Genomic DNA, 25,731 nt, shown 5'->3' on the forward strand with positions numbered 1-25,731 from the left:
AAGTAGATGTGTCCAACCTGTGGCCCGCGGGCCGCATGCAGCCTTCAGAGCTCTGCCATGCGGCCCTCTACCTCTAACTCCAACATCGATGTACACATGCCCCAAAACACTTTTTTGTTGTGTTTTTTGCGGCCGTGACGTGTAACTCTAACATCGGTGTGTGCATGCACCAAAGCATCCTTCTAGTTTTTATTTTTTTTGCGCCAGAGAAGGGTGTGTTTGTTCGCGCCATTATTTCATGCCAAAGAATCATTGTGTGTGTTCTTGCTGAAGAGGGACTCGTCTATGGATTTGCTGCCATTGCCTTTTAAAGAGACAGCACTTAGCCTGTGTTAATAGGTAAGTATGGTGTGAGTGAGTGCATGCATGAAAGCAGAATGTTTGTGTGCATGGAAGTAGAAGTGTGTGTGTGTGTGTGTGTGTGTGTGTGTGTGTGTGTGTGTGTGTGTGTGTGTGTGTTTGTGTGCATGACAGAGAGACAGAGAGAGACACATGCACAAAGAGGCTAACGTGCAAACAAGTTAGCTCACAAATGCATCCTACATTAAAAGTACACTTTCATTAAATTGCAGCTTTTCTGACAGGGAGAGTGTTATATTGAATATGAAACCATACCTCTCAACTCTATGGATTTTCGAAGAATGTCTGGATTTTTGCCTCATCTTCCAATTTATGTCTTTTGCTTAGGAGATAAAAGTAGTCATCGAAGGTAATGCAGTCCCAGGGATTAAGAATGAGACAGCAGCCTAGGGTTAATGGGTCAGTAATGGATTGACTAATGTGGGACTGTAGCATATAAAGTTTATTGTTTTTTTTTTTTTGACAAACAAAAAAAATCACCCAGTACTGTCTTGTCATTGGTGGGTTCTAAGCAGTGGTAGATTGGACAACAGTAAGCATATATTTGGTGGATCATTAATACTGACAAATCAGGTGGGCACAATGTCATTTTTTAAATGTTGGGGGTTTTAGTGTGCATGTGTGTGTTTGTGTTGGGAGTGCTGCAATAGCAGATGATTATTAAAGACAGAGACTTACAAACTGTGGAGAATATGTTTCTTTGTTTCAAAACCTGATACTTGGGTACTAGGAATGCCAAAAATAGATTTTTTTAAGACATAGCTTCTTGCCATTTACAGTGGATGGATATTTACATGTAATGGACAATGTTAGCAGTATGAGTGTGGTCCTGTAGGGATCTGGAGGATACCAAGTCTACCACTGCCAATGTCTTGTAAAGTGACCTGGAAATGGATATTGGGATGTTACTGAAAAAATACAAGTGGGCTTTGAAATGCAGTTTAATTAAACAAAGTGCACTTGCAATTTACAGGCCATAATTTAATTTATTTCAGGTAGTCCAGATCCTGGTAGATTGTATACCATTAGACTTAATTAGGGAAAGGTGTCATTCTGTGGAAATAAGCAGACCTAGTTTCAGGGAAAGCTCTGTGGTTGTTTGCAGGTAGGAAGTTGCAGGATGTGGAGCCCAATGTGTTTTATTATTTTTAATGGATTTGTCATTTCAAAGTATGGTTTTCTTTGTTGCAAAAGAAGGCAGGATTGAATGAGCCATATAATGCTTAACTGACAATAATGGGATAGAAACATTATACATGATGTATAATGTTTGCAGCTACAGTTGTTTCAATGGTGTCTGTGATGCATAACTATTTTTGGGCCTGTGTCCCAATTTTATTTTTCGCTTTGTCCAGAATTCTTGCTCTAAGGTTGAGAGGTATGGTTTCATGCTAAATCAGAAGGTTGTATTTACCTTGGAAGACTTTTCAACATAATTATGAGAAACAGAGTGTTTTTAATATCTCCACTTATTTCCAGTATAAACTGCAATGTAACCTTGCAAATAACTTTCTTATTACGCTACTTTAATTCTTTTGGAATTGACAGGTATGCTTCATTGGTTCGGATGTAAGCATAGTGTGCTGTGACTGATTTCTTGCAGCAGTCTGTGGCTTACTTATCACAATAACTTTTCTGTGTTTCTGGGTGTGTGATCAATTTAATAGTTTTAAAGATGTTTTCCAAAATTAAATAAATACATAATAAATAAAAAAGTAATCCTTTCTTCACTTCGAGCTATTGACAAAGTGTGGGAATTTTTTTTTTTCAAAAGCGATGGTCAGCATTACAGCTTAGTAAACAGCCAGATTGTGAATAACTTCTGCACAAATTAAAATGTCTGAATGTCAAATGGCTTTAGATTGGAGGGAAGTTATATGGTTACTCCAGTATGTAGTATGATCTTAGAGATTTTATAGATTTCTTATTGATTTAATTTTTGCTGAGCAGTTGTTGGTTGATTTATTGATGGTCCTTTTGGTGGTGGGAAATTGCATGGATGAATCCAATTCTATTATGATTTCTTTTTCAGATATTTTGACTTCCAGACAATTTCAATCAGTGAGACTGTGTCATGTGATTACTGAGGTTGCCTATTTTACAAGTAGGGGCTCCTTTTCTGTGTCTGTGTGTGTGTGTGTGTGTGTGTGTGTGTGTAAGACAGAGAGATTTAATATGTATACTGAATATATTTTTGCAAATGGAATTCTTAGTTAAATAGGCCCCTCTTCTTAGACAAGTAGACTTGAGTAACCAATATTAGATCTTAGCCATCCAGCTTGGAAAGTTTAGTATGTGGATTTTCCTTCCGGTTTGATGAAGGCTATGTTACTTACTTAAGGAGTACATTCATGGCTATCCATCCATTTGTAGTGTTGTTGAATTACATTGTTTGATAATGAGAGGAGCTTTTTACAGAAGTTGAAAGTTTTTGTGTCAAGAACCTGTCCATACAAAGTGGCTTGTTTATGTTGCAGTGAAGGCTGTGGTCTTTGTAGTGAGTGTTTTAAATATAACCAGTATTTCTGAGGTGGAGAATGTCTCTTAAGGCGGGATCTTTCTTAGCCTGGAAAGCAAGCCAGTGATGAAATTTATAGGGGCCAGTGAGAGACAGAGGAAAGCAAGAAGCTTTTTAGTCTGTTTGGATAACTAAGTGAACTCAATCCTTTGACCTTTTTTTGTCAGAAATGGTTATAGTCTTCTTTTGGCATGGTGTTTTGCTGAGGCACGTGCCAAAAGGGGTGTTGCGCTCAATAATTGCTCTTGTAAAGGAAGAATACAGGGATGTTATGACCTCCTTGTCCCTGGATGAGATACCCTTACTAATGAGGTGGGCCATGTAAAAAGCTTTCCGTACAACGGAGACAACGTGGTGGTCAAAAGTCAGGTTTCTATCAACCAGGGTGCTCAAGCACCTCTCACGACTGATTGCGTGCTTACAACATTGTTATTAATGTGATAATTTGTGGGGACATCACTCTCCTCAAAGGAGATGATTGTGCATTTTTTGGCATTTAGCTTGAGGCCATGTTTCTGGCACCAGTCATTTGTTTGGGTGAGACCCTCTTGTAGCTTATTCAGAATTGTTTTATTAAGTCAGTAATATGAATTCTTTACTTTATTGCAAATTTGTTGGCTTATTTTTGTGGATTATAGTATTGTAGGACTACCGCGGTGGTGGTGCTGCAGCAGCGTTGTCGCCTCACAGTTAGACGTTGCCTGTTCGATTCTCAGAGCGTATTCTGTGTGGTGACATGCGTGAACGGGCATTCCTTCGTTGAAGGTTGTGCGTTTGGCCCGGCAAGCCAGCACGTAAAACTCTACTGCCAATCATTAGTGGACCAGAGTTCCGCTGTGGCGACCCCTAACCAGGAAAAGCCGAAGAATACATAGTATTGTAGGAGTACTAATGTTGACACTGTATGTAGATGGACTGCTGGAGTAGTTTTCCCAGTGAGAAATGCTAGTGCTGTAGTGAATATCTGTTTATTTGTAAAAAAAAATCTATATATTAACTAAGATGTTAGAGTTAACTGCTAGATTAGAGAATTAAAATCAGAATGAGAATTAGAATTTTAAGGCAAATATTAGGCATTTATTACATTTGTTAATTGTTTAAATGCATGTACAGTACAGCCAGGAGGTTGACTTTGGTCCCCTGTGGCAGCGAACGAGTTAACTATATGATATATTTTATATGCGGCCCCAAGACTATTTCTGTTCACTCAATGCGGCCCCGGCAAGCCAAAAGGTTGGACACCCCTGCTTAAAGGAACATTTCGACTGGGAAAGTCAAGATTTTTCTGAATCTAAAAAGAGACACTGCAATTTTCTTCTTCTTATTCAGCATAGGCTCCTGTTCTAGACATTGTTGATGATGTTTTTTCAGAATCTAGTTTGTCTCCTGATACTCTGCCTCCGGCTCCTTGTAAGCCAGACAGATCCTATAGGGTTCCTGACTCCCACAAATTCCTTTTCAAAAATCCAGTTGCGGAGCCTGAAACCATTTCTCAGAGCCCCAAGGGCATTAAAGCTTCTACTGCTAAAAATCCTACCCCTTCTGATAGAGATTCCAAGGTGCTGGATAGATGGGGTAAGAAGGTTTACACTTATGCAACCTTGGCAATCTGGGCTTTAAACTGTCAATTTCATATGCTAAAATATCAGCAGCATATCATGGGACTGCTTAAACAGTAAATGATGTTGATTTCTGACTGTGTGGAAAATAAAGATTTACAGGATTTATTACATTCAGCTGAACAAGTTGGAAAACATACTTTGCAATGTGGTTTTGATTCTTTGGAGGCCTCTTGCAGGGCTGCTGTAACTGGGTCTGTGCTAAGAAGGCATGCTTGACTCAAAGAGTAAACTCTGTCTGATCATGTTAAAGCAAAATTGTTGGATGCTCCTTTACAACAGGCCCGTCTCTTTGGTAATAAGGCTGAAGAAGTTCTAAAAAAGATGGAAGATAAAGCTAAATCTATGCAAACTGTGAAAGATTTCTTACAAGTGCAACCTCCAAGATTTAGTAGGCACTGGCCTACTAAGAACTGGTCCTTTCCAGTTCCTTCGAGAGCCACTCAAGTCAAACCCAGACATTTCAAAGGCACCAGGTTTCAGTCCCAAGGGACTTTCAGAACAAAGCAACAGGGTGCCTCCTCTTCCAAATCTGGAAACAAGACACCTCCCTATGGTAAGCAGTCTCAATGACTTCCCTTTACACTTACCAAGCACTTACCTTTTAGCCACCCCTTTGGGGCGAAAACTGGCTCTTCATGCAAAAAAGTGGCAACTTATAAAACAGGTGGCCACAAAAACCCTGCTTTCTACAAGGCAAATGCTGCAAGCCTTTGTGGTTCATGGCCTCCTGCATTCTTCTAATTCCATATGCAAGACTGCATATGAGGAAACTTCAGTGGTATTTAAAAAGTCTATGGAGTCAGCATTGTCACAGCCTGGAAACAATGATTCCTGTCATACCTTGCCTGCGCCTAGAGTTCCTGTGGTAGGCAGAGGCCTGCTACCAGAACAAGGGGCTGCCATTCACACCACCCCCTGCTGCCCAATCCCTAACTACAGAAGCATCAGTCTATGCATGGGGTGCTCATCTGGCAGGGAAGTGCATTCAGGGAAAATGGAGCCCAAATCAAAGGCACCTTCACATAAATCAAAAAGAAATGCTAGCTGTACAGAATGCACTGACAGCCTTCAAGGACTGCCTTCATCCAGGACAATTACTGATAAAGACGGACAACACCACGGTTATGTGGTACATAAACAAGCAAGGGGGTACACTAGCCATGGCATTGTGGAACACGGCCTTGAGCTATCAAGTGCAACTACAAGCTCAATTCCTGCCAGGAAAGCTGAATACTTTGGCAGACGAACTAAGCAGAAATCTCATGGACCCACACAAATGGAAACTGGAACCACGGATTTTCAACATGTTAACACGCAAATGGGGGAGCCCAGACATAGATCTTTTTGCCTCACCCCAGAACTATCAGTTGGACAAATTTTGCACAAGAACACATCACAAAAATGCCTGGAAAGTGGATGCTCTGTCCTTCAGCTAGAAAAACCTATCAGTCTATGCCTTTCCCCCACTGCCTCTGCTCTCCAAAGTTCTACTAAAAGTCAAACAGGACAAACCAAAAATGATTTTGATTGCTCCAGACTGGCCTCGCCAGCACTGATACCCACTCCTGCGCAGTGTGTCACACCTTCCACCGTGGCACCTGCCTCAGACACCTTACTTACTGTCTCAGCAGAACAACCAAACTCTGCACACTCAGCTCCAAACTTTAAATCTTGCAGCATGGCTACTTAGCATCCCACAGCAAACCTGTGATGGATGTCATTTTGGAGGCGAGAAGACCTAGTACTAGAAAATCTTATGCTGACAAATGGAAAAGAATGTGTGCCTGGAATCAGTCTCAAGGGATAAGCACAATAGTGCCCAACATTCCTCAGATTTTGTAATATTTAACTGAGATGCTTCACAAGGACCTGTCCCTTTCTTCCATAAAAATCCATGCCTCAGCCATTTCAGCTCATTACAACACAGAACCTCCCCTCTTCTCTCATCCTCTGATAAAGCAGTATCTCAGAGGGGCCAAAAACTTAAGACCACCCAGGAGAGTTCCAACGCCTTCCTGGGACCTTAATTTTGTATTGGAGAAACTCACTCTCCCTCCTTTCGCGTCAGCTGCTACTGCAGACTTAAAATTTCTCTCCTGGAAAACAACTTTCCTTTTAGCAGTCACTTCAGCTAGAAGGATTTCCGAATTACAGGCTCTTATGGCAGCGGAGCCTTTCATCATTTTTCATGCAGACCAGGTATCTCTCAGAACCAACCCATCCTTCATGCCTAAGGTGGTATCCAGTGTGGCTCTTAATCAGACCATTCATTTGCCAACTTTCTTTCCCAATCCACAGAACAATGTGGAGCGAATTCTGCATTCATTGGATATACACAGACAACTTAGATTTTACTTAAACAGGACTAAATCCCAAAGAAAATCTGAACAACTGCTGCTAGCATTTGCTGCAGGGGCAGAGGGAAATGCTATTTCAAAGCAAACCATTTCAAAATGGATAAGCCATTGTATTAGTTTCTGCTATAAGCACCATGGAAAAACTATCCCCCAGGGGATCAGATCACATTCCACCAGGGCTGCATCTACGTCAACAGCCTTTTTCAGAGGTGTTTCTACCAAGGACATTCTAGAAGCTGCTACCTGGAGCTCAGTTCATACTTTCACCAAACATTACCATTTACCACTTTTCTCTAAATCCAGAGCTGGCTTTGCCACTGTGCAGGGCCTTATAGCTGGTCTTAATGCTGTATAATTCCCTCCACCCAACCATACCTTTGGGAATCTACCCAAATGTAATGACTGCAACAGCGAAACACGAAGAACATAGTACAGTTGTGTACACTTACCATAAATGTAGATGTTCGAGTGTATTCACTGTTGCAGTCCTGGTTACCCTCCCTCCAGCCCCCTATTTTTCTCTGGCTATACCTCTGCTTTCTTTTACTATGCTTAAAAGCCCTTTTGGTGTATTTGCTTTTGGTTGGAGGTATATTTTTTGTGTTTTTAATTTTATTTGCTCCCTATTTCGGGGGCACCTGACATCTGGGGCAAGAAAAACTGATGTAATGGCATCGGCTGCATGTTTTATTCCCCTGACGACCTGACGTCATGGAAGAAGGAACAGCAACCGATGCAGGACCCAAGACTTTGTTAATCAGGCCGACTGAGGGTAAGCTGACAGAAGATTACCCAAATGTAATGACTGCAAAAGTGAATACACTTGAACATCTACATTTATGGTAAGTGTACACAACTGTACTATGTGTACATATGGGGGCAGTCATCGGCTGCCCCCAAGATTAATAGTGTTTATTATCACTTGGAGGCCTGCCGTCCATTTATCCCGCCATTAGAGGATGTCTTCAAGAAAGCTTGTAAATGTCCCTCCATATCACTGTTGCAGTATTTATAATCAGTGGGATCTTCTGCCAAGGATAACCCTACATCGGGCCAGTATACCAAAATCGTTAATTCTTACCACTGTCAAACGTATGCTCCCTGCTTCAGTGTAGGGTGTAAAGGTGGCGTAAGGATGCTCTGAACTCAGAACTACTGTGCCACCTGTCCAAATTCCATAACTGAATGTTTGTCTGAACACTCTTCACTGTGCAGTGTGCACCATTGGTTATGACTACTGCAACAGTGAAGTGAAGGACATCTACTGCTACGGTAAGGTTTTGTACTACTGTACTGTCTCCTTTGATAATTGATACTTTGTCTGAGAATGTGTTCAATAAAAAATGTAGTGTATTCTCTGTTTTGCCTGGCCTCCAAGCCCCTCTCTGCAGACCCTGGTTCTGTGCCCTCAGTGACTTTTACTGATAAGACCACCATGTCTTCCTCTTACCCAAACCCTCAAAGTAAACCAGGCAAATTGCTAGAATCTTAAGGGAAGAAGCTGGTGCAGTCCAGTATGGTATCTTTTGAAGTGTTGAACTACCAGTGTTTTATGTGCATGTTTGTGTTGATATGCATGTATAGTTTAGATGAATTTGTAGCATCATTGCCTGAAGAGCATAACGTCTGTGTTAAAGATAGTTTCCAGTGTTCTCGAGTGTCAAAACATGCTTTAAAATGTATCTTGGACGGAGCTGGTACTTTGTAGAAATTCAGCATTTTTACTGGTGATTAGGCGGTATGCTTGATTAGAGTCCCAGAATTTTACTCATGAGTTAAAAATATGAGATTCTAAATGTTCCTCTTGAGTCTGATTGTGTGTTTAGCCCAACAGCTAATCAGATCTTAAACACTGGGATGACAGAGGTAAATTGATGCAAGGGTTATGGAAAATGTTTCATATTCCCAAGTTCTCCTCCTTTAAGCAAGATAACTTTCGGCAGCCTAATAAGCAGAAGTCCCAGCCAGACAAAAACCAAGGCAGTAAAAGGAAACAGCAGAACAACAACTCCACCAAGCCTAACAAGAAAGGTTCCTTTCCTAATACCTTGTTCCAGTAGTGGCCCACTGTTGGACTCTGGGGATTTACTTTTTTCCATACTTGCACGGCTTGCTGATCTGTGCAAAGTCTACATCCAGGTGTTCAGAATCACTAGAGAAAGTCTTCACCTCGCTCTCCCATCTAGGGTTCAGGTTGAACCTCCTCATCTTCCTGGGTTGCTTAATCGACTGTAACAAGGGAATGGCCTTTCTGCCCAAAGACAAGGTCCTGTTGTACCAGGCAGTATTTCTGGAATTCTCCAAGAGGAATGTTGCTTCAGCAAGAGAATTCCTCAAAAGTTTTCGACTGATGGCATTCGTGATTCTCATGATATCACTGTTCCTTTTTCATATTTGAAAATTCAATGGTATGTCTGAAATTGTTGGTCCCAGCACCTTCATTCCCTAGAATCCCAGTTGCTGGTGCTTCTGTTTATCAAATGAGAATTACAGTGGTGGAGAAAACATTCCAGGGCTTACTTTCTCCCTTCTGGTGCCAGTACAGTCTGTCCAGACAGATTTGTCTGATTTTGCCTGGGGAGCTGTGTCAATGGAGATGTAAATGCAAATGACTTGGGTGCCTAAGGACACATGGAAGTGCATCAATAACAAGGAGGTGTTGGCTGTGATTCATACCTTGAAAGTCTTTCATCACCTTTGGACTCTTAATCCTCTTTTGGTGGTTACAGACACCACATTGATGTTACCTCAGTAAACAATGGGGTATGAGGTCTCACCCTCTGTGCTAGTTGGCAATAATAGCTGGGACCAGGCTTCTCATCATTCTCTGACTCTTTAGGCATCATACATACCATCAGAGCAGAGCATTGTGACAGACAGATTAAGCATATGCTGGCCAAACCCACATGAATGGAAGCTCAAGACAGTGGTGTCCAAGGATCTAGTCCAGATGTGGGAAATGCCTCGTATAGATCTGTCTGCCTTCTGTCAAAACAGACAGCTGAAGAAATTCTGTTCCAGACATCCATACAGCCATGCTTTGAGGACATACACATTCTCATTCCCTTGGTTGGGAATGTTTCTGTATGAGTTTCCACCCTTTCCACTGGTTCACAAGGTACTTCTGAAAGTTCAAAATGAAATGCCAAAAATTATTGTGACTCCTTATTGGCCTGGGCAGTCTTGGTTCTTCCTGTTAATGGTATTAGCCAATGGCAAGTAATACAAACTCCCTCACACTCTGGACCTGGTCTCATAGTCCCAGGGATGACTGGTGCATCCGAATTTAGCGAAACGTCTTTGACATTGGATGATTCACTCTAGACTCCGTTTAGGCACTTGTTTCATGATGATGTGCAGCAGGTTTAAAGACGACCAGAAAACCTGTTATTAGAAAATATTATGTTTACTGATGGATGAGGTTTTCTAAATGGTGCATAAATGGGAACAGATGGTCTGTTGAGGTTAATATACTTGTAGTGTTGGAATATTTTTGTGAGGTGCTTCAGGATGGCTTATTGTATGCCTCCGTTAAGGTACGTTTAGTGACGGTATCTGCTTGTCTGTCAATGGATCTTCATCTTCCTTCCTGTCTTTTGGTAAAACAGTTCATGAAAGGAGTATTGCATACGAGACAGTCTCAAGCAAATTTTTCCTTTGTGGAATCTCAACTATGTTCTTGAAAAATTAACTTTACCACCTTTCATACCCGGCAACTCACGCAGGTCTCAGATTTCTTAATGTAGCAAACTGTTTTGCTTATTGCTCTGCACACTCTCACGGTGGGGCAACCTTATCTGATTTTCCACAAGGATAGGATTGTGTTATGCACTAATCCTTCTTTTATGATTGTGACGATGTGAGGTATTGCCAGCTATGCCAGGAGAAGTAGGGCAGTGGATGTGTAACATATGCCAGCACAGCTAGCCGGAATTTTGTAAAGAATTATACGTCATTTGTGTATCAAACTGATTTGTACAGATGATTGTGTTGTAAAATGTAATTGTAAAGCTGCTTGTCCTAAAAATGTACCAAAAGCATGTCTTGCTGGACAGAAACAGAAATACACTTGGATGTCAGACTGTATTATACCTATTGAAATTAATATTGTAACTGGTAATACTGGAAGAGAAGAGGTTAATCTCAGTCCAGCTAACTTTGAAAGATGGTCTGAAATTAAATTACTTAATTTAGGCCTTAAAAGTTCTGATTGCAGTCAGGGACAAAACGTCTGTGCCAGAGGATAGTTTATTAGCTCCTCTAGGAAGAGTGGAATTGTTTTATTGTTTTATGACTTCAGAAGTTGCAACAGATCTTGGCAAAGCTCTGTCTGGGTGTATTATTGACATGCGTGTGAGATTCTGAGTCAGTTGCTAGGAAAAGGGGTAATATGGGAACCAGAAGTCAGATATCCAGATGTACGTGATGTCATTCTGTAATCCAAGGCAAAAATTATGTTTTAATACTAAATGAGACTGAAGTCTCAGAGCAGTTTGCTTTTGGAACCTGACAAAGAAGGAAGACTACTCACCTACTTCATCTTGCCTTGCTCTTATAAGTGACCAGGGAATAATAATTCTGTAGATCAGTTAGGAAAATATAGTGAGATTAGTTAAGTACTGTTTTTCTATATCTGTGTGAATCTATTCATCTGTGTTGTTTTAATATTTTCTGTGATTGAAACTCTGGTGTTTATTGTAAAATGATTGACTTCAACAATTGGCTAAGCTTCTGGTGTCATTCAAAGGGGATCCAGTATCTGTCTGCCTGGGACGACATGATCGACAGACCACGATACTTTGCCAGAGATGGTCTGCACCTGTTGCCCCTGGGATTCAGGTTACTAGCTAAGGCTCTTGCCACCCCTATAGTGCCTTTTTGAGGCAAAGTTCTAAGGAAAAAAAAAACACCACTGTAACAGGTACAAGAATGCAAATTCTGAAGGTAATGCTAGAAGTCTAAACCTCAAAATGCACTCTGTCGAGGAACTCCTAAAAATGGAGAACATCGATATTTGTGCAGTAACCGAGACCTGGTTCAAGGCTCCAGAGAGCACCCCTGTAATACCAGGCTACAACTCTTACCACACTTTTCAACCACCAAACCAGGACCGAAACACTAAAGGTGGAGGAGTGTCCATATTCACCAAGGATATTCACATCACCAGGCCAGTTGCTCAACACAGTGCGTCTGAAATTCTCCAGGTGCAGCTAACACTAGGTAAGACTGCAATCTAAACTGTAGCTTGCTACAGATCCCCCACCATGCCCCAAGATTCTCACTACACCTTTCTAAACATACTGGAAAATATTAAGATACAACCAAACACCCTAATACTGGGTGATTTCAACTACCCTGCCATTAACTGGGAAAACTAGTCGTGTACCAACACCTTTGCCCAACGGTTCTTGAAATTCATAAATTCCAATGCCCTGGATCAACTAATCCATAGTCCCACCAGGAGCTCCAATATCCTAGACCTGGTCATTGCCAACATGGGAAATTGATGCTCCAAATCTATGGTCACCTCCTCATTGGTCAGGTCTGACCATAAGCTAATCACCCTTAACATCCACATCCCACCCCCCACACCCCAGTAAGGAAACCTCCATAAAAGCACTTCTCCAAAGCCAACTTCATGCTACTCAAGTCAGAAGTGACAAACTTCATGACACCCATGCAGACGGGAACTGAAAGTTTGACTGCTGAATCCTACACTAAGGCACTGTACGAGCACATCCACTCATGCATGAATCATGCCATCCCAAATAGAACCAAGATGCTCTCCTCCCAAAAAAAGGAAGCCAATCTGGTGGTCCCCTGCCATAAACAAACTTTACAACAAAAGGAAGACACTGTTGCAGAAAAGAGGAAAATCCCAGGATGCAAAAAACTCCCTTACCAGCCTCAGTAAGAAGCTGAGATCCCTCATAAAATCCTCCAAAGCTAGTTATGAAAATAAAATTGCCAAATATTCCAAGGACAACCGCAAGGCATTCTATAACTATGTCAAGAATCTAAATGGCAATGCTCAGATCTGCTCTGAGCTACAACAGAATGGCATTAAATATACTGATCCCAAGGATATTGCCAATATCCTGGCAGATCAATTCAGTGCCAACTTCACCCCCCTCTCACCTCCTAAACGGCCCATCTCAATACCAGAAGATTGCCAAATTTTGGTGGTAATGGCCACACAGGTAAAAAACGCACTCTCCAAAGCTAAGAATACAGCATCCATGGGACCAGATGACATCCCGGGCTGTGTATTACATGAACTACAAAATGAACTGGCACCTCACCTAAGTTTCATGTTTAATCATAGCCTCACCTCAGGCTTTGTGCCCACTGAGTGGTGCACAGCTGCAGTTACCCCACTCCACAAGGGGGGATCCACCTTGCATCCCGGGAACTACCGCCCCATCAGTCTGACGAGCCTGATCTGCAAGGCCATGGAATGTATTATCATGGAACTTGTAAACAAAGACATTGGCAAATTTCCAACACTGGATCCCACCCAGTTTGGGTTCGTGAAGGGCCGATCTTGTCTCCTGAACCTGATTGACTTCTTTGAATCAGTCTCCAGAGCCGTGGATGAGGGTAAGGTGGTCCACACAGCCTATCTGGACCTCGCCAAGGCCTTTGACACCATCCCCCACTCTGGAATCATAGATAGACTTACTAAGCTGGGCATTAATCCATACATCACTCGATGAGTTGTCAACTGGCTTACTGACAGAACACACACTGTAAAAGTAGCCAACGCCAAATCCATCTCCAGACAAGTGACATGTGGAGTACCTCAGGGTTCAGTCCCAGGACCGCTCTTGTTTGGCATCTACTTCTCTGAAGTACAGGCCAACACTAAGGGATTCTGGCTAACAAAGCTCGCAGATGACTGCAAACTGGGAGCCATTATTGAATCCTCATATGATGTGGATACTCTACAAAAGGGCCTTACAGAAACAGATGTATGGTGCCAGAACCATGGGCTCAACCTCAATGCCAAGATATCTATAGTTATCCCCTTTGGGAAAAAAACATGTACCCGTGAATTACCACATAGGTGGCAGTACACTAAACACTGAAAGTGTGATAAGATACTTAGGGACACAGGTGGACAGTGGTCTCACCTTCGATAACCACATCGCCACAACAGTCAGGAAATCCTTCTATGTGGCACACCTCATCACTAAGGGGATTTTATCCAGGAAAAAGGAGGTCATTGTCCCACTGTACTCATCCCTCATTAGACCCATTATAGAATACAATGCCCCGTTTGGTATGTACCTCTCAAGACATCTGCAACAACTGGAAAGGCCGCAGAAATACCTCACTAAAAGAATCACAGGCCTAAAGCAGATGCCCTATGCTGACCGCCTTAAAAAACTCCAGCTATACTCTGTCACATATCGTCTACCCAGAGGCGATCTCTGCTTAACATACAAGGCCATGTCAAACCCAGAGCTGTTGGACATGCTACACTTAAAGAAATCCCAATCCCTCAGAGCCACGCACTCCAGGGATCTAAACCTTGTCATTACAATAAACAAAACATGCTGGAGGGATAGGTTCTTGACCCAGAGACACCCCAGACTTTGAATAGACTGCCCATACATGTCATGCGAGCGCCTCTTTGGCCCTCTTCAAAAGGAATCTTGACAATTGGATGGGAGAAAGGAAATTCACCCTGGGGATCACGTCAATCACCCTGCTAGACAGGGGTCCAGGGAAGTAAATAGTGTGGGAATAAATAGCCAGGGAATTGTTATGGCTAGGCCCTAGGGCCGATAGCCTAGTACCAACCTATGAGCCTATAGATATTCCATATTTTCATGTTCTTTTATTAATTATTATTAAATATATTAAAACTTTTCATTGTGGCTGGTTCTTTAGAGAATATTTAAAACTTTGAGAGTACTTGTATCTGGTGGCAGTGTAACTGCCTTGTAACCTGGGCAGAAGGGGGCATAGCTAGTAAATCTGTGCCATCCTTTCTCAAGTGCATGCATATGTGTGTGTGTGTGTGTGTGTGTGTGTGTGTGTGTTGTGTGTGTGTGTGTCAACTGCTTGGAGCAGGGACACAATGCACTGGTTTCACAGATAAGGGTGTTGGAGGACTTGGCTTGTACACTCTGCTGAGGAATCAACTCTACACCTGTGCCAGTGGGGAGTCTTGTTGGGGATGTGGGGAGAGAGAGAGAAGTCCAGACCCCTGGACATTGTGTGTTCCCTGTGTGCTCTTAAGGGAAATTGTGCTTGATGCAGAGAGCTGCATCTGGAAATACCGGGTATATCAGTTTTTGTTCGAAGTGAATGTCCCTCTACAGTGTCAGTGGTGCGAATTCAGGCCCCTTGATTACTGGCCCAGAGAGAGGGGATATCACAATGACAAAAGTGCTTTCAGAGTTCACTTTCAGTCTGTTGATCTCCCTGTTTCTTTCAAGAACTTAAGAATAAGGGAGGCAGGATGCTTCTTACCTTGTATGTGCATTGGCAGCTCAGGTACTACCTTGACAGAACAAAGCCCTTTAGGAAGGCTGAAAGGCTTTTTATTTCTTTTCTGAGGGAAAGAAAAGTCAACCTGTCTGTATGCAATTCACTGCATATTGGTTGTCCTCTGCTACTGATTTTTGTTACACCCACCATGGTAAATCTATCCCAGGCAAGACTGAAGCACATTCCACCAAAGCCTTATCCTCTTTGGTGGCATATTGGAAAACAGTGGACTGTAGAAGTATTCTAGAGGCAACAATTTGGTCCTCCATATATACCATCATGAAGCGCTAAACAACTTGGTCCTCCATGTATACCATCATGAAGCACTACAAATTGGATGTTTTTTATAGAACCAGAGCAGGCTTCATAAAGACTGCTCTTCAGGGGCTCCTGGACCCTTGTCTTCCCTTCTCCTAGGTGGGGTAAGCTTTGGGACTCTGCCCATCTGACAGTAAGACAATGGGTTTGTCGAACCTGGTACAGTTGCGCAAGTTTGACTTGCCTGTAACAGCAGATGTTTGTAAAACACACTGCTTAACTGGCAGAACCCTTCCACTAACCCAGTTTTGTTGGGTGTATACAGTTCGTGTTGGTATTACTTATAAGTTTTATTCAGTAACCTTTTTTGGTGTGTGTGTGTGTGTGTGTGTGTGTGTGTGTGTGTGTGTGTGTGTGTCTGTGTTGGGGGGCTGATTGGTTTAGAATAGTAAGTGATCGCAAAGCTTGTGTTATTATCTACTGTTCCTGTTGGATCTAGAAAAATGAAAGGAGCCTCTCTGTGAGTTTTAAGGAATGGTCCTGGTCCTGCTAAGTTATCTGTCCTTCACACTCGATAGACAGGAAGTGGGAGGAGTTCTGAGCTATGAGAGACTGCAAGTGGGGGTAGGGGTGAGGGATGAAAGGTAGCAGGGCACTGCAACTCATCTGCCAGTAAGACCATACATTCTACGTGCATTTACTGTTAAAGGTAAGTGGATCTTATGCAGCTGTACTTTCTGTAGACAGCTAATTCTGGTGGTTGTATTCTCATCCATGGCTCCAGTACTAGTTTGGCTAGAGAACTCTTTTAATTGTTTCAGAAGATGATGAGAAATCTGATGAAGACAGTAGTTGTCCTAGTTGACACTTGGTCACTCTTATTCTTCATTAGATGAACCTGAGCTCAAGTCCAAACAAATGGTCATTTTATTCTCAGATGATTGCTAGATTTAGGGATGTTTTTGCCTTGGAGCAGTTGAGAACTACACCAGAACTAGGTAGGGTATATGACTTTATAGACAACATGATGCTCAATTATGTGGGTAACCCCCCCCCCTTTCCGGCCTTAGAAGATGTGTATAAAGTTGTCTGCAGGACAGCAGTGTTTATTCCAGCAGCTCCTAAAAAGGATCAGAGAGAACATTTAGGGTTTCCTTTTTTATGACAGGTCTCTTTCCTCATTTGACTGCTGACTCAGCTGTGGCCCCCAGCTGCCTGCTGAAATATAAAGTCCTTGACTTTGTCTAATCCAGTGCCCCCCAACAAAGTTGGAGAAATGGTTTTATCTTCAGAGCAAAAGGATGTTTCTTTCTAGTACTCTAGCCTATTGAATGTTAAATTTTCACATAAAGCATGGTTTATTTCACAGTGTGCATACAATTCAGATGATTTTGCTGCATCACTTGCTGCAGAGGAAGTCTTGTATGAATGAAATGGTTTCTAATTTGACTCAGGTTTTTGAAACATTCTTTGAGATGAGTGCTTGAATGTGCAGATACAGTCTCGAGAAAAGCCGCTTCTTCTGTTGTTTTAAGACTGTATGGCTTGGTTTTGTAATCAGAACAACTCTGATTTAAAAGCCAAGATTTTGAATGCACCTTTAAGTTATGAATTGGTGTCTAGGCCCTCTGTTACACAGATTCTCAAACAGTGGGATTATACAGGCAGATTTCTGAGTGGGGTATCTATGATTTTTTATGTATCCAAGTTCTCCCTAAGCTAGGTTTTCTCCTTCAAGGGGCAGCACAAACAAAAATTCCAGCTAAACATAAGTCAGTGATCCAAAAGGAAAGGGCAGGAGGATAATTCTTTGAAATCAAACAAAAGGTGTTACTTTCCAAAAAAAGAATCAACCCCTGCAAAGGAATGGCTTTGCTGAATCACAGAACACCCCTAACCCCCTCCTTCCCTTTCTTCTCTTCCTCCTTCCCCCAGACTCCCTTTTAGACCTTGCAGCCTGGCTGCAAAATAGTCTCACTCAAATGGGTTCTGAGAATAATTCAGAGAGGATTCATGTAGCAGTGGACAGAAAATTCTTCCCCTTTTAGGAGAATTCCCCCTTACCCATCAGACCAGACAGTGCTGTTTCCGCCAGTGCTCCATCGCATAGTTGAAGCAGGGATCATAAAACCAGTACTTGCAATACACAAAGGCAAAGGATTTTACTCCAGAATATTTTTATTACCAAAAAAGGAGCAGTTTTGGAGACCTGTCTTAGATTTCTCCTTTCTAAACTTTGTAAAAGTTGCAAAATTCAAAATGCTCACCTTATAGTTGGTTCTAGTATTGCTTCAAGACCAGTGTTTCATGGTGACTGTAGATCTCAGTGATACTTATATTGTATTCCTATTGCTAGCAGTTTCAGGATTTTTTTGAGATTTGCTGTGTCAGACTTGATTATCTTTTTTCTGCACCTCGAGTGTTGACAAAGTGTCTTGCCCACTGATTGCCTATTGCAGAACCCTAGGCATTTATATTGTTCCTTACTTAGATGATTTGCTGACGTGCTGATTTTATATCCAGGTTCTTGGAGCCCTTAGACAAAGTTGCATTCCTCTTTTCCCACCTGGTCTTCAGATTGAACCTTCACACCCTATCAACAAATTGTTTTTTTTGGGGGGTGTTGGATAGACACAATAAAAAGGATGGCCTTCCTGCCAGACAACAGAAGTTCTGACTTGTCAAGGCATTTTCTTGGATTTCTCTCTTTTAGGTGTGGCCTTAGCTAGGGAGTTCCTCTAAATTCTAGGCCTCAAGGCATCAGTGATCCTCATGATACCACTAGGCAGACTACACATGAGAAGAATTTATTGGTGCTTGAAGAATTGTTGGACCCAGCACCTTCATAACTCAGATTACTGGGTACCAATATTGGGAATTGTGAAACGGGAATTGCAGTTCTGGAGGAATCAACTGTCTCTGAATACAGGGTACCCTTTCTCTCTTTTCAGACCCCAATCCAGTCTGTCCAGACAGACGCTTCAGATTTTGCGTGGGTAGCAGTGTCCATAGCAGTTCAAGTGGAAGGCTTATGGGGTCCTCAGGACACACCAAAACGCATAAATGTTAAAAAGATTTCGGCAGTGGTTTCAGACAACACTAGCATTATGCGGTACTTGAACAAGCAAGGGGTGTACAAGGTTATATCCTCTTTGCCGATTGGCAGTGATGGCCTGCGAGCTTGGCTGTACAGCATTCTGTGATTCTTCAGACCTCATACATTCCGGCAGAGCAAGAGAGTGGCAGACCGACTAACCAGATCCCTCACAGACACTAACAAGTGGAAGCTCCATGTAAAGGTCTTCAAGGACTTGATACAGATGTGGGACACAACTTAAATAGATTTGTTTGCCTCCTTTCAAAACAGATGAAAAACTTCTGTGCAAGACATCCTTGCAGCCATGCTTAGACAGATGCTGTATCATTTACATGTTTAAGAATGCTCCTGTGTGCATTTCCACTTACCCTGCACTTGTCCAAGCTGAAATTCAGACTGACCTCCTTGGCCCAAAACAAAATTTGATTTAAGAATGCAGATACAGTTGCATTAGATCCTTTCCTGTTAAGTATGAATCCGGTTTTGTAGTCATCTGCACACTTAAATTGCCAAAAACTGTGAATTAATTGGGGTAGTAGCTAATACTAAATTAAATAAAAATGAGTCAAGCAAATCGCTGTGGGGAATTCCAGACAAAACAAGAGTGGATTTAGATTTATGTCCTTTAACTGATACATACTGATAACATACAGACAACCAGCTAATCATCCAATTAATCAAATATGGGTTATAACAGTAGTTCTTCATAACTGATATTATTGATGTATGAGAGGTGGTGTCAAAGGCTTTAGCTAAATCAGTGTAAATTACAGCATTCGCTAATGAAGTAACTTGATCAGAAAATTCTGAAAAATACTGGCCCAACTAATGAAACAGTGGTCACCACTAATGAAACAAAAACTTCAAATGAGCTTACTGCACTTTATTTCAACGCTTTCGTCTCTTGGACTTCTTCAGAACAAATGAATACATTTCAGTTTAAAAACACCAGTTTTTATAACCATTACTATAAAACAATTCACACATTAACTAATCATTCATTTTAAAAGCTAAGCAGCAATAGGACAGTCACGAATAGCTATTTACATAGTAGAAGTTATCATTCTACATTCATGAAGAAGAACATTCCAAAAGGGCAGTTTATCTGTGCTAGTAGGTTGACAAGGGAGGACAGCACATTTAATGAAGAAATGCAATTCATGATTAATAAGTTTGTTAGTAGGGGTTATGAAAAAAAGTGGTTAGAAGCAACAGCTCAGGAAATAAGTTTGAAAAGGCAAGAAGTATACCCCCCCAATACTTACACATGGTTTTAAGAAAAATCTTAACGGTTCTAATAATGTAGTTGTTAACAATTGGAAACTTTCTTACAATTTGGATATGACAGCAGATAGTAATTTAATTAAAATCATAATACAGAAGAATTGAAGAATTTTGGAAGGGAATGGAGAATTATATAGGACAGTTGGTAGTTTTCCTAATTTTGTATATAAAAATAGGTACAGCCTCAAAACTTTATTACCACATGGCAACACCAAATGCATTCCCATCAGTGCGCACACTGATAAAATTAAGGGAATCTTTAAATGTGGCACATGTGGATGGTGTCAATATATACTTGAAGGGACATTTGTTCTTTTAAACTGTTACCCAAGAAGCTTGAAAGTTTCTGGACACTTTACATGCAAAACTAGAGGGATAGTATATATTAGTGTTTGCAGTGGGTGTCCAGCATTTTATATAGAAATGACTACCAGAACTTTACAGGAGAGAATTAGAGAGCATCAGTATGCGATTAAGAAAGGAGACGGTAACAATGCCTTGTACAAACATTCTGTTGAATGTATGAATAACAAGAAATTTATTTTTTCTGTTTTAGAACAAATTTATCCAGATTTAAGGGGAGGGGTTTTAAAAACAGTATTGAACAAAGAGAGGTATATTGACAAATTGAATTGAATGCTGACAACAAACCAGGGTTAAACGAAAGCATAAACATCAAATGTTTTTTAAAAGACAAGGCTGTGTTTGAACAATTAATATTACTGCTTAGCTTTTAAATTGAATGATTAATGTGTTCATTGTTTTATTTTAATGGTTATAAAAACTGGTGTTTTTAAATTAAATGTGTTCATTTGTTCTGAAGAAGTCCAAGAGATGAAAGCGTTGAAATAAAGTGCAGTACGCTCATTTGAAGTTTTTGTTTCATTAGCGGTGACCACTTCTTCATTCCATTGGGCCAGTATTTTTAAGTATTTTTTTCTTTTATTTATACTGGTACAAGTTCTTTCGATTGTGATCAGAAATTTCCACCAAATTGGTGAGGGTAGATCTCCCAGGCAAAAAAAAATGTTGAAGATTATGACATCCACTATGATATATTGGGTCTAAAAGAAGTTTTAGTAGCACTCTTTCAAAACTTTTACATATAACAGACGTTAAACTGATAAGTCCATAGTTTCTTAGATTATTGTTGTCCCCTTTTTGTAAATTTGAATTATAGATTTTTTCCAAAGAAGAGGTGTGCTGTACAATTGTGAAGCAGAGTATTAAAAACTGAGTGCAATATTAATACAAGATTTTCTTTTAGACCAGAAATCACCATAGCTACTTAATTATCTGGACTCATGGAGGTTTTGTTACTTGTTATAGTTGGAACTTTTGTAAATAAGATCTTTACTTATTACTGGGCATTTTACATTTGCAGCAGACAGTAAGTCTTGGAGCTAAATTGTTCAATAAGTTCATAGATTCCAAGAAGAACTTGAACTCCTGTGCAACGATAATTGGTTCAAAGGTATTATTAGCATTTTAGGTATAGATGAAATTGACATAGTATTAGAAGTTGCTAAGTTGATGTATGTTTATTTGTAGATGTAGAGGAAAATACTTTAATACGTAAATTTCTTTTTCTTTCTTTTTATCAAATTTTAAATATTCTAGTTATTGCATTCATTCTTATTTTTAAGTTAGGTTTAGATGTTTCTTGTATTTGTAAAATATTTTTTTCTTTCTTTTAAATAATTACACAGTTTATCCCATGAATACAAGAGTCTGCTAGACTTGTATTCATTACATGAAACTTCTTCCGTAGCATCAAAAATAATGCTTTCAAACTGAGTAACTCCCATTTACAGGAGGTTGCAAGATGGGCTCCTGCCTTCCATTTTTGCCATTTTTATACATGCTTATTGGGTTTGGTGGTATAATATTGATAGCCCTTGTTTTTCCACTTTGCTTTAAGAATTTTTGTATTTCTTTTGTTGTAATCCTGGTATACCATTGGATTATTGGCAGTGTTTTGTGTTGCCACTTTTCTTTGACTTGCCACAAGAGCATTTTTATACATTAGTGCTATTGTGTTTTTCTTGGCACAAAACAAAAAGCATGGAGAAAGATATATATGGCACTTCACAGGTGTGTTTACTGTGTGATGACTGTGGTCCAAGGTTGCATCTGTGTTTACTGTGTGATGACTGTGGTCCAAGATTGCATCTTTTCACTAACAACCTAGAGATGTCCAGCTGCTCTAAACATCTACTGAGATCCACCTTTGTCTAAAACCCCTTTCATGATTTCCTGCAGCAGTAATCCTAGTATTTGAAAATATACTGTACTCCTAATTCATTTTGCTCTATGTAGAGCCCAGGTTGTGACTGAAAAGGGTCAACAGACCAACTCACCCACCCGGTCATTAGACAGTAATAGGTAAGTAAAAAGACTTTTAAGGTAAGTGTCTGACACAAATGTACTTTCTTCACATATTCTTTGTAAATTAAAAACCTGGAAAAGAACAAATTAACAAATTATAAGAGAAGACACATTAGCAAAAATTCAGTAAGCTCATTTTCTGTCAGCTGACTCTTCTGCCCTTATTTTGTATTTAAAATATTTTTTTCAGGGACTGGCAAAGACTACATCTTTGGAGAACCTCTCCTTAGCATATTGCCCGATTGGAGATGATGGACTAGATCGTAAGTTATTACATTTAAAAACCTTAATACCTGTCATATTATTAACAAGCAGTACCTGTTGAACATTTTGCCTGTCCTTTTTATCAGAGGGCAAAGCATGATAATTTATTTAGTTGATGTTCAAGCTGATTTACTGACTACACATGAAGCATTCTTCTTAACTCATTCACTCCGGAGCAGCTCAGAAAATGCTGCCTGCTTACTTCCACCATAGGAACAACTGTGCAGCCTGAGCTTATTTTCTGATAATCCATTTGTAATACCATACAGAAAACAAATGTTCATAACTCTTTAACCATAAGAGCTAGACTAAAAATGTAAATGTGAAAGTTGTTCAGCAGACACTGACCTTTCTAACAGTGTAAATGTTGATAGTGTGTATCTAAGTCACTAAATATTTGCCAAGGAATGCTAATATTGTGCATATTTTTTACCTTTTTGGTACAATAAATCACATTATCTTGGTGAATGTACCATGTAGACCCATACAATTTGTAATAAATTTGTTTGTATGGATGTTAGCTTTAAAATGATACCTTAACCACTACTGTGTGATGCTGCTTTATGGAGATATTCACAGAAATATGATTAATATTTTATTTTTCATAATTGATAAAGCATAATATCTCATCACCTGTAACAGACAGAGACTTCATATCAGTGTAGAAGTTGTGTGGCTCAATGTCAGCTTCAAAATGATGCCTCATTTGTGTTGTCACCATGCTCCCTTGCAAAGATGTGGACATAATAATGAGAAATATTGCAAATGCATAATTTTCATAATCCTACAAGATTAAACAAACTGTGATATCTGGTCATGTGTACAGCATACACACACAGTTCTTTTACCATGTTATAAGGAGTAATACTGTCTTCAAAATGAGGTATTACTTGGGACATTGACATGCTCCCTTGTAAAGTTATTTACCAAAATATGTAAAAAAAAAAAAAAAAAAAAAGGCATAATTTACATATACTAAGTCCTAAACAGACGTTGATATCTGTACATGTGTACAGCTACAGTTGTTTACCATGCTGTGACTATTAATGCTCTCTTCAAATTGAGGTATTACTTACCATATTATCATGCTCCATTGCAAAGTTATTTACCAAAATATGAAAAATATTCATAATTTTCATAACCTTATTCCTGAACAAACTTTGATATCTGTATGTATGTACAGCATGCAGACACAGTTATTTCATCATGTTGTAAGGAGTAATACTGTCTACAAAATGAGGTATCACTTGGCACAGTTACATGCTCCCTAGCAAAGTTATTTATCAAAATATTTTAAAAAAATCATAATTTCCGTAAACTTAGTCCTAAATAAAGTGTGATATCTGTACATCTGTGCAGAATACAGACACAGTTCTTTTATTATGTTGTAAGGACTAACACCATCTTCAAAATGATGTATAACTTGGCACAATTACATGTCCCTAGCAAACTTATTTACCAAAATATGAAAATACTCATTGTCCATGACCGAAGTCCTAAACAAAATATATCTGTATAGTTGTCCTGCATACAGATATTCTTTTTATTTCCATCCTATAACTACTAGTACTGCCTTCAAAATGAGGTATTACTTGATCTCATGACATGTTCCCTAATAAGTTATTTAGCAAAATATGGTAAAATATCACAGTTCTCATAACCATGGTCCCAAACAAACTGTGATATCTGGACATGTATACAACATACAGATACAGTTCTTTGTATATCTTTCAAGTACTAATACTGTCTTCAAAATGAGCTACTAAGCTTGCTGACATGTTCTCTGACAAAGTTATTCACCAAATATGAAACTATATCATAATTCTCATAACCGAAGTCCTAAACATAATGCGATATCTGTACATTTGTCCAGCATGCACAGTTCTTTTTCCATCCTTTAACTAATAATACTGCCTACAAAATGAGGTATTACTTACTCTGATGACATGTTCCCTGACAAAGTTATTTAGCACAATTGGATAAGAAATCATAACTCTCATAACCATAATTGTAACCAAACTGTGATATGTGTGCAGGATGGTTATTTACATATCTCTTGCATGTGGTACTCTCCTCATATAGTTCTTACTCAGCATGTTCACCATCTCCCTACCACAGTTATTTTCCAAACTAAGAAAAATATAATTCACAATCAAATGGTTATCTGTACCTGCGTACAGCATACAGATGGTTCTTTGACAATCTGAAAATGAAGTGTTACTCAGCATGTGTACAAGTTCCCTAGCATTTCTTTTCCTGTGTCGCCAGTAGTGACAACAGAGTTTATGAAATATAACAATAGAGTTTCTTACCATACTGGTCCTACTTAGTCATGGCTGTTGTCCATTTGTTCTCACTAGCTGCATGTTACTAATACATCGTGAATAGCTGTCATCACGCCATTGTGGAGGTCAGTCAAGAACAACGCAATGCCATCCTCAGTTAGGTCAACGCCATCACTTCTGAAAAGGTGAACATCTTCTGCGATGATGCTGTCATGGCAGAGTGTTGATCCACCGACCCTGTGCCTCAAGCCATGCATGAACCCATTCTGTAAACGTCTGGCCTTGTGCGCTGCCCATTGACTGTTTGCTGTTTTCCATATCTGGCGAGGAATTATGTCAGACCGCACAAAATGACAACATGGCCACCATGACTGCAGGTGTTCTAAAATTGTTCTGTTTTCAAACAGTAGCCGTCTGAGTGGGTGAGTGAGGACATCATTCCCTCCAATGTGCAGCACAAGAATGTCAGGCTCAGGGTAGACTGAACACTTCTTTTCCAACAACCGCAGGAGTCTGCTCCAATGCATGCCTCTTCTTGCAATCCAGTATACCTTCACACTAGATGCAGGGAAGCTCAAGTTGTAGTGGTTTTCACTTCTGGAGGCATGTCCAGCAGCCCAGTGAATATAGGAATGGCCACACACCCACACTCTTACTTGTCGTTCTTCTGCTCATGAAGCCATGTCACTGTCACAAGGTGGGCACACCTGCACAGGAAAGAAATGCAAACAGGTTACTATGATGTTTGAGAGATGTATTGGAAGACTACACATATATGTTTATGCTGGCTTGCAATGAC

General features: G+C 40.2%; 1 protein-coding gene across 3 annotated transcripts in view; it reads left to right on the forward strand.

Annotated features, from left to right (window-relative positions):
* Positions 1-25,731, forward strand: part of CEP78 (centrosomal protein 78) — a 1,514,071-nt gene that overhangs the window by 484,958 nt on the left and 1,003,382 nt on the right. For all 3 annotated transcript variants that reach the window (XM_044060872.1, XM_044060873.1, XM_044060875.1), the window contains exon 5: positions 22,574-22,646. In XM_044060872.1, coding sequence (XP_043916807.1) covers positions 22,574-22,646 — 73 coding nt within the window. The remainder of the gene's footprint in view (positions 1-22,573; positions 22,647-25,731) is intronic.

The sequence above is a fragment of the Protopterus annectens genome, chromosome 2.part0, assembly GCF_019279795.1.
Source record: "Protopterus annectens isolate FY-2018-M chromosome 2.part0, PAN1.0, whole genome shotgun sequence".
Classification (NCBI taxonomy): Eukaryota; Metazoa; Chordata; order Ceratodontiformes; family Protopteridae; genus Protopterus; species Protopterus annectens.